Source organism: Amphiura filiformis, unplaced genomic scaffold (genome assembly GCF_039555335.1).
Source record: "Amphiura filiformis unplaced genomic scaffold, Afil_fr2py scaffold_48, whole genome shotgun sequence".
In the NCBI taxonomy this organism is placed as follows: Eukaryota; Metazoa; Echinodermata; class Ophiuroidea; order Amphilepidida; family Amphiuridae; genus Amphiura; species Amphiura filiformis.
Genome location: NW_027305512.1, coordinates 177,927 through 193,302, shown reverse-complemented (window position 1 = coordinate 193,302; position 15,376 = coordinate 177,927). Strand labels below are relative to the sequence as shown.

The window sequence follows — 15,376 nt, the reverse complement described above, 5'->3', positions numbered from 1 at the left end:
ACAAATGCTGTAAGCATTAATATAATCAAAGCTTTGATTCACATATTTTTTAAAACCGGTTGTATATGTAGCACTATTTAGTGGACCTAAATCTGAACAACAGTTGTATATGTAGCACTATTTATAGTGGACCTAAATCTGAACAAGATACAGGCAAATGAGATCAGATTAGTACCGTAACCACCCGGGTATAAGCCCACCTTCAGGTATAAGCCCACCCCCTATTTTTCAAAACATTCTGGGAACAAGGGTGCACTCGGCTATAAGCCCAGTACTAAATTTTGGCCAAGTTCTTAAATCAAATCAATGCTTTTCTCTCACATTTAAGAACAAATATAAAAAAATAAGCTGATAATTAACATTCCACACTTAGAATTTTAAGAAATTGACATAGATGATAGAAATTACTGGTACATTGGGCATATACATGTACAAATGGGGATGATTTTTAAATTCAAGTACTAGCCCCTCCCCGGGTATAAGCCCACCCCCCATTTTGAAGTGAAATCTGCCATCTAGGGGGGTGGGCTTATACCCGAGTGGTTACGGTATTTAAATTATTCTAATATTATGTAAATTTTGTGATGCACTCTTATTTATTAAAATTGAGAAAATAAAAGTTGGATCATGCTGAATGAGGTATCAAAATACGCAGCACAAAATTCTCCTTCTATTGCCTACTTCATTTGTTAAATTTATAGGCTTAGTGTCTTTAAGATATTACTTTTGTTTTAAGTGATCAGATACTTTTTGTGCGCAGTTTATGAACAACATCCATACATACAACTGAAAACAAAAAATATTTCAATTTCTTTATCTGCCACAATAACTATGACTTTGCATGACACTGCATTATATTTCATGACTTTTATACGAACTTTACAGTAAGGAAAATGAAAATGATATAAAGAAATAAAATAAGTAAAGAACAGAAAAAAGTAAGTTAGACGGCAGGCAGGCAAGGATAATTTGTGCCTAATCTGATGTGTGGATAAGATTGCTATGGAGTGTTGCCTTGTCTTTTAGGCACATCTACCAACATTGAATGTGAACCAATTTTTATTACAACTGGCTCAGTTTGCAATGCTTCTTGAATAGCGAGTGTGAAGCATGAGCCGCTATAAAAAGGGCTTGCATACAAGTACTAGCCCCAGTAATAGCAAGCTCTCTCAGAGGGTATCAGCATTTTATTAGAATTTATTTTTAACAAAAAAAAATTACATAAGAAATATAGCACACTAGAAATTTTGACTTAAACTCATTCTACTTGATCACATCACATTTGCCTGTCAAAACTAGCCCATTATGGGCGATTTAGGTGCATTATGGCAACACATCACCTGTACTGCCTATTTGAATGAGTCAGAGCTGTGAATCCCAGGGCAGTCTCAGGTTGAATATAGGCCAATGATATTGGGAACAGTGCCAGTAGACACAGGATGACCGTTAGGTCGGCTGGGTGTTTCATACTTATGTAATGAACTCAGTCACTGTGCCAAATAGTAGTAGTACAAATACTAACCTTCTCTTTAAGGAAGTCAGTAGCAAGCAGCATCAAATATTCCAACTAAAAAGCATGCACCGGTTATACCCCCTATGGAAGACACAACTTTAATATCCCACACAGGGGGTATAGATTTCAAATGGAGTCACACATTCAGATAACCCCATTGAAATTCAAATTCTGTGGGGAAGATTAAGGTCATGTCTTGGGGTGGATTTCACCTGTAATAGCCCAATAACCAAAATGGTCTGGTAAATATCTCTTGGTACTCCCTTTTGATTCCCAAATATATCATTTCCCCATCCCCCTTATACCATGCTATTTACTACATCTTTGTTCTGCATTTTGCACTTGCTAATTTGTTTTGAGACCGAATTAAAAGGCTACATTGTCTATTTATGTGATGCAAGTATGACTTCTATATGCCTCTAGATCAGGTATTCTCAATAGGCAGCCCGTAGGCCAGATCTGTCCCACCTACCAACCAATTTGTGGTTGGTCCTTGATCACCCTTGAAAAAGTGGTAATGACCACTTTGAGGAGCATGTGTGGCCGAGTTATTAAGGCGCTCGACTCATAATCCATAGGTTGCGAGTTCGAACCCCACTTGTGCCAACGTGTTGTATCCTTGGGCAAGGCAGTTTATCCTAATTGCCTATGTAGGGTGGTAATTGCACTGTTTCTGTTTAGGTGTGATTAAGGGGGTACTACACCCCTGTGGTAAATTTGTTACTATTTTTGCATTTTTCTCAAAAAAATAATAACACACTGGTAACAAAAGTTATGTATATTATTGGGGCAAGGAAAGCAATTACTACACTGAAATTTCAGTGACTCAAGACAAGCGGTTCAGTATATATGATAGGAAATGAGGTACATCCTAGCGGTACCTCATTTCTTATCATAAATAACGAACCGCTTGTCTTGGGTCACTGAAATTCCAGTGTAGTAATTGGAGTCCTTGCCCCTATAATATACATAACTTGTGTTACCACTGTGTTATTAGTTTTTGAGAAAAATGCAAAAATAGACACAAATTTAATGAGGGGTGTAGTACCCCCTTAATGTAAATTCTAGCAATTTGACATGTGAGTCACCATTAGAAATAAAACCTTAGTTTTTTTGTTACCTTTATGTAAAGGTTTTTGAATGTTATAACAAAATTTCAACCCTTTATATCCCAACATTTAAAAGTTTTCTGGCAACCTTTTCTAACAATTTGCAAATAATGTCAAAAAAAGTTTCATGTTTAGTGAGTTAACAGTATAGTGCTGCACTGTCTGAGCAACTCTTTTGTGTACATGAATAACAAATAGACAAATCACTATTTGGTATTCTGCCAAACTCATAACAAAGTGCACATGGGGTTACAATACAATTCATGTGTGTGTAGTCTATTATCCCAAGTGTTATCTGAGACAATAAGTTCCAAGTTTTCTTGACAAATTCAAAATGTCAAAATTTTACAAATCCATGTCCATATTTGGAATTGGTGAATCAGTATGAAAAATGCATTAAAATGAGTACAAACAAGCCTAATATTGGTTCAGTAGATATTTTGAGAAAATATCCCAAATATCGAATCTTTATGTTGAAGCCTTTGGGGAGCACACAGAGCAGTATAAATCACCTGTTGATGTATAATCACTGTCTTTGCTAAAGATAGAACCTTTACTAAGCTGTACACAAGCTAAACAACTCATACACAAGCTAAACAACTCATACACAGTTTCTTGTCATTTGATTGGCAAACTACTATTGATTATTTCTGCTATTTTTAGCGGCCAGCTGCAAAAGGACTATTGCACTCCCCGTCCGTGCCATAGTAATTTTTCCATTGCACGGACACGGAGTGTACAGTGAGAGATTTCCACCTCGACTCGCCAATTATAGGTGCGGGTGTTGCTTCTAAAATAAATATGCATTTAATCATTTAATTTATTTTGTTTTCCTGGTGATTTATAAAATTAAGTGGAAGCAAGGGAACTTATTTATGAGTTATATAAAACATATTTTCATTCGGTGAAATATGAACTGTTCCATTCAACTCGGCAAAGCCTTGTTGAATGGGACAGTCCATATTTCACCGAATGAAAATATTCTTACCATTGAACTCATAAACATTCAATATTTGAAGAGCTTATTTCCAAACCGTGTTAAGTCCACAAGATTCACTTTGAAGAAAATCAGGAATTTTCTTTATGGCAATGAAATAATGTTCGATTTATATAAAATTACTGTGAAGTGAAGGTGACATATATAGGACCATAAATACATGTTAAGTTAAAATCTAGAGACTTTTGATTTTTTTTTAATGAATTAATTTATTTTAAAAATAGCATGGACTTAACACGTTTTGACACAAAATGCAATTTCTGGCATGGACTTAACACATTTTGACACAAAACATAGCATATGTAACACAGAACTAACCATATTTTTCTCAAACTAGTCTTAAAAGATAACAAATTTATTATAAACATACAAAATGTGATTCTCTCTACTATAAAACACAATTTTGCTACAAAACACTTTGCATCTCGAACCCCCTCCTCGAAACCATTTTTTACCAAAATTTGATGTTTAAAATAGTTCAAAATTCAAAACTGAGTTGTATTGCATTTCTCAGAATTGAATAAACATCATTTCACTGACAATAAGTGATGACCCGAAATACCCACTTGTTTTATCACATTATCACAATTCCCCCCTCCCTCATACTGCCACCCTACTCTCATATTGACCGCCGTAAGTTTTTAAGTCTTTTTAAAGACCAAAAGTCTGTAAGTCCTAAGTTTTTTATACCTTTAACTTTAAAATAATACCTTGAATTTAGTAGCACATTTTGATAATCATACAAAATAATAATATCAAAAACTAACTCTACCACCATCCTCTAACATTAATTCTACCATCACAACCCTCCCTCTCCCCTTCCCACCCTTTTCATGTCTTTCTGGGGTATCTATCAAATATTTAAGAAATCCCATACAAACTAGGCCTACTATTAAAAAAAAACCAACAGCAACAACTTTGTATGCAGACCAAATTCAGGTATACTAGTCTCAGGACCAAACAAGAACGAAGACGCAAAGCAAGGCAATGTTATCAATAGAACTTAACGATTGACTATTGGAAGCCCTATGCCGTGCTACTTGCCTACAAGCTGCCCACAAGGGCATTGTTCGTGGACTTAACACAGTTTGCTACCAAACTGGATTGGACTTAACACGTTTTGGAAAAAAATCGATACTTTGTGTGTCAATATTTCGGGACTTGACTAATTTTGGAAAAAAACACACACATTGCTGGATAGCCCTAGTTACTCATTACCCATTTTCATCAAAATCTCAATTTTGAAGGTGGGTGGACTTAACACGGTTTGGAAATAAGCTCTTCATTTGTATAATAACATCGCTGGGCAGGAAAAACCTCCTGTGTAAATTTTTTGCTCATTTGGCAAAACATGGAACAGTACAAATGGTCAAATTGGAAGGTATTTTCGTTTTGTAGGGGACATCAAACACGCATAACTAATAAAAAACAGTTTGACCAGTTACACAATTTTTGCATCCCTGCAAAATGATGATACCTTCAAATGTGACAATTACTGTTCCCTGTTTGTGAATTTGCAGTTTTGCATCATAAATATATTTGTACAAAAAATAGTTCATTCCTGGATTATATCAATATCCATACCCTCTGCCTGGCATCCTATCCCAAGGATAGATGGCACATTGAAACATGTGATTCATACATTCAATAAAAATAAACACTCTTCAACAAGTCTTCATGCTATGCTAGGTTTAATTGAGCATGCTAGATGGCTTACTCATGTTACCTTGACATTGACATTCATTTTCTTGCATTCATCACATTCATTTTGTAACTATTATTATTATTGTTACTGTTATTTGAGGGTCGACACTAATGTCAAAACCTCAAAATGTTACTTTTTGTGGCAAAATACACTTAACAGCAAAAATTAGTGCTCTTTCACTCAAGCTCCAAATTGCCAAAACAAAGCTGTATTACCCTTAAAGTTCCATAATCAGAGTCGGTTGATTGATTTCTTTTTTACCACATATGATGCAAGTTTGTACTCACAAACTCTAAAAACAATCATTTATACAGTTTATCGGTCTTAATTTAGAATATATCAGACTTGTGTGGTACAAACTAATTACAAACAGGAAAAATATTTTGCAAATGTTGTACAAAAAATTTTATTTTTACTGGATATGTTAGTTTACTACTGTAAATTAAAATCTTGTAAAAAACAGAATTTTAAAGTAGAATTACGCGGTTCATAATTAAGGTGGCGCCCACATAGAGGTGTGTAAATAACAAAGGTTTGTAAATACAAATAATATGCAATATGCAAATAAGCTCATTAATATTCAGAAATATGCAAATAACACGACACAAAACTATGCAGCACATTAGGTTGCCATATTAAAGAGGGCACGGTGGCTCAGTGGTTACGGCCTTGGACTCATAATCTGAGAGCTTGCTTGACGTGCGTGGGTTCGAGTCCCCGTCCCGCCACCGTGTTGCGCCCTGGACAAGGCGCTTTGTCACGCTTGCCTCACCCCACCCAGGTGCAATGGGAAGCTGTTAGGGGTAGTCACAGTCGTTGTACTGATGAACCCTGCGCCATTTGTAGGCAGCAAACGCGGTTCCGACATATTCTAATAACGGCGGAATAAATGTAAAGCGCTTTGAGGCTGTTTACGGCATAAAGCGCTATATAAATATCTATATTTATTTATTATTTTTATTTTATTATAATGTAATGCTAATTGCTATTATAATACTAAGTTTAAAGTTCATTGGTTATTGCATTTAAGCTGCAGTGTGGATTAATGAAATGTAGGTAAAATATGCAAATAAGCTCATTAATATTCATAAATATGCAAATAACATGACACAAAACTGTACAGCACATCAGGCTACCATATCCTATCATTATGATTATACCAAGTTTGATATAATATTGGATGGCTGAGCATGATACCATAACATATCGGATGAGTCATAAAAATATCGGACGAGCCAACGGCAAGTTCGATATTTGTATGACGAATCCGATATGTTATGGTATCATGCGAAATAAGCCATCCAATATTATCATTATTAGGTTTTCACACAGACCGGCAACCATCTGGATGATAACATAAGCCCCGCACATATGTGGGGCCAAAAAACATTGAGGTCCTCCTCATCAAATGTTATAATATATAATATGGCTATATTAGTTATAGGTTAGGGCTAGGGTGAAGATTACGGTTAGGGTTAGGATTCCGGTTTATAACTAAGTTATTGGGTTTCGGACTAATATCCCTTTGGAATATTGACCAGTAACAAGCCATCAAGTTAGCTCAATCGATAAGGTGTTTGACTCTGGTGCGAAAGATTGCGGGTTCAAACCCCAGCGGTGGATAGTACACTCTTGTGTAAAAATTGAGTTAGCTTGAAATTCCCCTGGACAAGGAACTTACTGCTAATTGTCTTTGTAACCGGTACGAAACTCGCGAGCTAATCTTGTCTGTGAAGGTAAATTGTGGAATGTCTAGGGTGTGCACTTTTTAGCTGCAAGTCCCTGTGTGGTTGTTTAATGGTTTATGGAATGATATGAGGATGTAGTGGTCAGCGACAACATGTTAAGTGTGCTGAGGCTTGTGGAACAACGTCTAGGCCATGTGCTTTTTTTGTGCCCAATTATATTCTAACAAACTTCGCTTTCAAAGCATGTACTTATCATGATTATTGCACTTCAATGCTTTGAGGTTTACGTCCCACCAAACAGGAAAACTGGCTGCAACATAAAATGCTGAAATCATTCAACTTGGCAAAACTTACAAAATCATAAGTTAATTGGCAAATAAATATGTGGTTATTGACTTTGGATACCACTTCTTGTTTTTAAAAGACTACTATATTCTTGGAAATGGACTTGGCACTGGTTGTTGTTAAATATCTATACAAATTATACATTTGACTTTATACTGTTTACAACATTATGGTGTTTTTTAGGCATGAAAAGTCTGCTGTAATTTATGTTCAGAATGATTTAGCACAACAATTCTGAGCTTGAGATACATCATACAGCCACCTTAAAGCTATATTATTATGGATTATTTTGTCACCATGCTGTTTTGTTGTTTTGCATGCTACAAAATGCTACATGTATGATATTTCATTGTTATGTACCATATTTACTCTGTTAAATGCCCAATGGGCACTGCATTTTCAAAAAGGGGGTTGTTTATTAGAATGAAAAAACTTGCAAAATACAACTTCAAAAACAAAGATGCCAGTGACTTGCCCAAAAAAATTCTGAAAATAATACACTGAGACAGTTGCGAGCTGGCCCTAGGGAGGGAAGCATAGTGACCGGAGCGCAGCACCTGGCAGCCATGGTCCCTTTTAGATACAAAATTGTAATTTTTTGCCGATTTTTTTCCCCAATTTTTTTCAACCATAAATGATTGTTGATTGTAGCACTTGGCCCATGTACTCTCCAAATAAAATATTTGAATTTGAACATGTTACAAAATCAATCTACTGTCATTATTGTGTAATGTTTCACACTCTGCCAATTTTAAACTACTTTGCTTGTTTTTAAATTTGGGATTTTGAGGTTTCCAAATAGACCTATCCATAAAATAAACGCATTCGCATGTTTTTATTTCTGTGGTAGCTGTATTAAGCGCAAAGATTGCAACTAATAATGTTCTGCGAAAATGACCACTTAAACAGTATTGGAAAATATTGTCATTGATGATTAGTTGTCAGCCAATGTCTGCCACCTTGTAGATATTTCCTGTTCATTGATGACATATACCTGGGTGTTACACTTACTACACATTATGTGTTTATTTCAATGGACTACTAGCAGCCAGAGGGCAGTGATCTATAACTTGCACAAAGTCCCTTAACTCTCTCCACATGGGTACCGACTGCAGACGACAAGTTTCAAAATTTCAGAATTGTAAATTTTCATGACCATATTTGGAATCAACATGAAAAGTGCATTAAAATGAGTACAAACAAGCCTAGTATTGGTTCAGTGGTTCTTATAGATAGCTCTTGAATTACATCTCAAAACTTTTATGTTGAAGCCTATCGCTAGCATGCAGAGCACAACCACAAACTAAAATGTTCTTAAAACTAAATTCCATAGCCCCAGTAATTTTGTGTGTTAACGAGATTCCACTGTAGTCATATACTGTAATGATCTTGTGCTTCTTAAGAATTACAAATTGTCATTGGGCAGGAAAAAAACGAAATCATAAACTATAAAGAGACACAGACTATCAGTCAAAGTGCTTTGTATGTTGTGACTTCTCACATATTCATGAGACCCGCTTGTGCCTGTATCAATCACACCAGCATAACGTGCCTTCGCATATATGCGATAGAGCATTGCATGTCTTCACATTTATGCAAAAGACCGTAAATATACGCGATACATAGGGCAACAAATTCAAAGCCCATTGAATTATGTTAACCTTGACCTAGTTTGTTATCAGGTAACAAAACACCTGAGATATAGTAAACTATTCTTTGTTTAAAATGTTGTTCCAAGCAGAAAAATATGAAACCACTTTGAATAAAATCGGGACATATTTTTTTACGCTTGTGGACAATGGTGCAGGCGAAGTGTTTAAGAATGAGAATAAAGGTACTGTTTTTAGCCTTTGTCATGTATCTACCATCTCATATAATACGGGCGACATCATAATTTTTGGCATAAACATACTTAAAACAATGATGTCGCCTGTGTTATACGAGACAATAGATGCACGACAGCAGCTAATAACATTACCTTTATTCTCTAACTGATGCAGACATTGATTTCCAATCACAAGTCACCACACCACCACTGACAAAGAGGTTGAGTGATACTTACCTGCACTATTGTAGTCTAGCCATTTTGATCGTTGTAGAAGCGCCCCCAAGTGCAAACAAACGCCCTCCATTGGTGCTGTCTAATGCCTGTACTGGTTTATCCTCCAATGACATATCAACAACCAACTGAGAAGGGAACAAAGAGTGAATCAATACAAAACACACTATCATGAAATACATTTGGATTATTTAACTCGCTCCATACAGGTGTCGACTGCCGACAACAAGTTTTTAAAAAAAATTTCCTTAAAAATTTGAACATTTCAGAATTGTACATTTTTATGACCATATTTGGAATCAGCATGGAAAATGCATTAAAATTAGTACAATCAAGCCTAGTACAGGCATGAGACTGCACTTTCCTAAAAAAAACTGAAAAAACTGAAAATGCGTGTGAAATTGGGCAAAAAGTACCAAAAACAGGCTGAAATTAAATAAAGTTTCGGAAATTTTGACTATAAAAAAAACTGAATTCAGTTTTTAAACTGAAAATTCTCATGCCTGCTAGTATTGGTTCAGTAGGTCTTGGGATAGCTCTTGATCAGGCCTTGCCGTCTAGATTTTAAAGGCGAGTGGTTAATCACTCGCTAGCATGATGCTAGGCGAGTGGTCGAAATTTCACAATATCACTTATTTGGGTATAATCAAATAAAGCTTTGGTCTTAAAACGGTATCTATGTTGAAATGCGCCCAAAGCGTGCTAAAATTTTTGACTTTCTCCGCTTGGAGGGGCACAAAATCAATTAAATGCTGATTGATTGGTTGATTCAATGGTAGATTTTGGGAGATTCGCGGTGAGTAATATTAAGCGTCTATGGCGAGTGGAAAATCGCTCGCTAGAAATCGAGTTTGGGCGAGCGAGAGCGATCGCTTGCCTCAAACGGCGAGGCCTGCATGATACTTTGGAAAAATATCTCGAAACTTGACTTCTTATGTCGAAGCCTACATGGCTCGCATGCAAAGCATTAAGATGTTCACAGGGCTTTCTAGTGGAATGGTGGATGCACACACTATAATCTCAATCAATCTCATCTGCCAATATACATGTACTTGCACACTTATAAAATGACCTCTGAATGTATTGGTACAAAAACTCATACTCCACAACTTGATGTCAATTTTAAATATGATTGTTGAATGGGGGTTATTGGACTTTGACACTTGTAAGAGGTCATTGTGGCTCATAATGGGATGTGTGGCTGAGAAGTACTTTAATGAGGTAAATGAGGAGTACTTTAATGCTCAACATAAAGTCCCAAGTTTTGAGATATTTTCTCTTCTCAAAATATCAAGAGCTATCTCAAGAACCATTGAACCAATACTAGGCTTGTTTGTACTCATTTTAATGCATTTTCCATGCTGATTACAATTATGGTTATGACAATGTAGAATTATGAAATTTTTGAATTTTTAAAGAAAATGTGTTACTTCTCATCTGCAGGCAACACCCATGTGGAGGGTTCCAACCTACACTACTATGAAATCAAATCAAATTTGCATTGAATTGAAACAAATTCAAGGATCAGACTTAATTCCTGACATTTTTACAAAACAGAATTAACATCATTTGAGTATGATTTTATTCAGTAGTGTTCATCAGGCAACTGTACACTTGTACTACCCAGTACTGAAGTCTCATGTTACTTTGGTTAGCACCACACCGAACAGACAAAAAACAATGTAAATCAGGATTGTCTTATACTGATCCTTTAAATTATTTAAGTCGAGTTGTTTGAAAGTGTGATTTTTTTCAATACTTTCTTTAAACGTCTGGAAAATTTCCGCATTTTTCATGTTTTAATAAGTATAGATTCTGAGTTTACAACCTTTACCACCAAAGAGGAATGCTTCCCTCCCCAGGACTTGCTAAGAAAAAGATCAAACCGTACCTTGGTGTGTAGGGATGTGACTTTGAGCCCCAGAACAGTCTCTATTTGTTCTCATGAAATAATTGAGCTAACCTGGAATTCCCCTGGGCAAGGAACTAACTGCTTATTGCCTTGGTTACCACATTTAGGGAGCAGATCATGGCTGTGATGGTTTATTGTGGTATGTATAGGGTGTGTGCATCTTAGCTCCAAGTCCCTGATTGTTGCTAAATGTTTATAGGCCTATGGTTTGTCTTTTTGGTAAGTGTATTGATGCTTGTGGATTTATGCCTGTGTGTAGTGCATTACAAATCACTGCCCTTTTTATTTATGGAATCTTCTATTCTCTACCAACATTGTCATTAGTTAATTCTTGTTAGTGTTAACAAGCAAGATACCACTCTATACTCTGATCAGCTCATAATAGGCGGGACTCATAACATCGTGGATTGATATAGAATTGACATGTACTCATTGTGTCTAAAGTTACACCTTGTGACATGACAGGAGAGTGTGTTCTATGTTCTAAAATATGTTCCAAATTTCAGACAGTTTTAAGAGATTAGAAAGAGCAAAACTGCACACAACAATTGTGCATACGGCTCATCAGTCAGTCTAAAGATCATTTTACCTTGTGTTTGGTAGTGATGTCAATGCTTTTACACGGTTATGCCGCAAGTGTACTGACAAATCACCTTCACATGGTTATAATGCTCTACACACTTAGGTTAACATGCGTGATTGATACTGTGGCCAGCACCTTCTTCCTAACCAAATTCAAGCTGAGACAAATAATTCCTACCTTATTTTTGTCTTTATCAATAGCTTGTACACTGCATGTGCCACTTCCCCCAGCCAACACCACATTATTGTCACAGAACTGGGCACAGTACGGGAATTCACCCATCATAGAACGTTTGAACAGGTCAATTGTTTGCTCAAGACGGCCTGAAGCACAGTCCCAAATTTGTACTGATTTCTCTGCTTGCCATGATGCTGTTAAGATCTTTCCATCCTAAATAGAGAAAATAAAAAGCAACAAACAGCTTTATCAAATGAAATGAGAAAGATACTATTCCTATTATTAATATTATTCAAGATGTTTTAATGACTTCCTGAGGATAGAACCATTTACATGATGTCAAACTTGAATAACACACAATTCAAAAGTAACTGCCCATCCTACGCTGCTCCAAAATTGACTCATTTTTTAAAAGAAATGAATGTGTAAAATTGCTAAGGAGAAACAAACTGCACAAATCCCTACGGCAATTGACCACATAACAATCTTAATGCTCTGCATGCTAGCCATAGTCATCAAACATAAAAAGTCCCAAGTTTTGGAATATTTTTTTCAAAATATCAAGAGCTATCTCAAGAACCTCTGAACCAATACTGGATTAGTTTGTACTCATTGTAATGCATTTTTCATGCTGGTTGCAAATATGGTAATAAAAATATACATTTCTGAAATTTTTGAATATTAAAAAAAAAAAATTGAAACTTGTCATCTGCAGTCGACACCCATGTGGAGAGAGTTAAAACTGCCTTAATATGGTAAAAGGGTGTATCTTATATACTTCACTAACATGCTACAATACTTCCTTTTGCCATAACTTTGGTCAACCTTTTCAATGTCCCTTGCATGGTAAAATGATGCAACTTGTAAAGACAATAAGAGGAAGATACGTTCCTTTACCAAAGTATGTGCCACCCAACCTATGACAAATGTGATATATCAAAAAGAGACATTTTTGGGCAGGTTATCAATTTTGAGTATTTTAATGTGGAGATATTTTGCTCCACAACGCCATTTTCTCTAATGAAATCGGACATTCCTAAGCGATGATAAAAAAAAAATGTCTGGAAAAAATACACAAGATGCCAGTTATATTCCAGTCTGAAACTATCAGACCATATTGTAAACATGATTAACATCACAAATTTGCAACAAACCCAAATTGTGAAAAAAATCACCCCGGGCAGATTGTTTGTTATTTCTCCCATTTAGGATCCTACCCCATACTCCTTTTCATATTCCATGTCACAAATGTAACCATTTTAAAATCTCTTTGTATCTTTAAACATTTTAGTTTTCACATCTGAGTCAACTAGAAAAGTCAACTATGGCAAAAGGAAGTCAATTGTTAGCGATGTAATTAGATGATACACCCTCTCATCCTATTAGGGCCCAAAACCCCACCACAAGCAGTATGACAAACACAACAATATAATATTACTGTCAATTTCTCTAATAAATAATCACAACAATTCTCTGTGTAATCAGCACACACCTATCAATCCATTCCACAACAAGATGGATTACGTCAATGCTAATGCATTACTGGATATTGACATTTAAGTGGACAATACCACTCCATTACATGTTTACCCTGACATTTAATGACAACACATATTATGTATACATGCCACAGGGGGAATCCGTGGGATATACAAGGGGAATTCCCATTTAAACAACGTTATGTGTTGTCCCATAATGTCAAAGGTGTCACAGAGCTTATTATTAATACAGGGTGAGCCAATGAGCTGTACCCAACTTTACTAATTTTATTGGGCTAATCCATTTAAAATGTGGGTCACAGAAGGAGTATAAGTTTCGACTAGAATAGACAACTGGGTAACTTCCATTTGAAATATTCACTCCAGTTGTGGATGATATAGGTAAAGTCATAATACAGTCCTTTTATAGGGGGTGTATGGGTTTCAAAATTATTAACTCTGACCATTTTTGACCAATTATATTTGAAAAACTACTCCCTCTGTGGAAGATACTGAAGTATTTTCTAAAATTTCCTACAGGGGGAGTGTGGATTTCAACTGGAAAAGCCCATTATGGGCAGGTGAATTAAAATTACACTTAATAATATTAATAGAGTGTTGTGTTTTCTCCTTTACATACATTTTTAAATTAAATGCTAATTCCATTTGAAATTCATACTCCCCCATGGAAGATATTTCTAACATCTTCCCGTCCACAGAGGGAGTGTGAACTTTAATTGAGTAGCCTATGATTTTCCCTTTGTGTAACCTTTGATGATTTAATAACATTTTATAATATCAAATTTGACACAATCATGCAAATATTCAGAATGTCCCTTTCTTGATGTACCTACTCTTAAATGCTCTGCATATACTAGCCATATTATAGGCTTTAACATAAGCAGTCCAAGTTTTGTGATATTTTCTCAAAATATCAAGAGCTATCTTAAAACCACTGAACCAATACTAGGCTTGTTTGTACATGTACTAATTTTAATGCATTTTTCATGGTGATTCCAAATATGTGACCCCTCGCCACAACTGAGCCCTGAAGTCGCCAATCATCATTTTTGAGATATTCAACCAAAATATTCTGCTTGAAATTAGCTTTAAAATGATGTATATCATGTCTATAGTACTTGACATTTAAGTAGTGAAAAATCAATAAAATAGTCAATAAATCCTTTGTTTCCTATTGTTTATTGTTTTAAGTTCGATGGAGCATATCTCAATAGTGGCACTGGCGACATCCGGGCTCAGTTGTGCCGAGGGGTCACATATGTTCATGAAAATGTTTTGTTTCTAAACAACATTTGAAACTTGTCGTCTGCAGGCGACACCCGCATGGAGAGAGTTAACATTTTTGATAAAATCTCTTATTCAGTTACATATTGACTATTGCAGTGTATTGTTGTTTGGTGATTTCAATCAAAATGTATAAATAAAGGTGGGTGGTCAGATTTGTTGTGTTTTGTACTTCAAATTGAGGCATGTACCAAAATAATCTGTTTCCCAAGTTTTGAGGTGAATTGCACTAGTCGTTTTGATATTAGAAGTTAAAATGTGTTTCACAATGGCCCATAGAATGTTATGTATGGTATACCACAATTAGGAATAAGGCTATCACTTTTTCGTTAATAACCTCTAAAAAGAATATATTTTAGGCCTAAACTTATGATTATGGGATTATGGGAAAAAAATGAGCTTTCTTCTGATGCCAAAATCTCCATTTTGATAGGAAAAAGTGGGGGGGGGGGGTGTCGATTAGGTCACCCATATATTTAAGTACTTTACAGAAAAGATGAGCAGA

The 15,376-nt window shown here is 35.7% G+C and overlaps 1 protein-coding gene across 1 annotated transcript in view; it reads right to left on the bottom strand.

Moving 5' to 3' along the window:
- The window catches only part of LOC140144307 (uncharacterized), a 45,611-nt gene that overhangs the window by 12,833 nt on the left and 17,402 nt on the right, over positions 1-15,376 (bottom strand). Inside the window, exons 7-8 of the mRNA XM_072166134.1 lie at positions 12,089-12,301; positions 9,420-9,544 (exon numbers count right to left, since the gene is read on the bottom strand). Of these exons, the coding sequence (XP_072022235.1) occupies positions 9,425-9,544; positions 12,089-12,301 (333 nt within the window). The 3' untranslated portion in view covers positions 9,420-9,424. The remainder of the gene's footprint in view (positions 1-9,419; positions 9,545-12,088; positions 12,302-15,376) is intronic.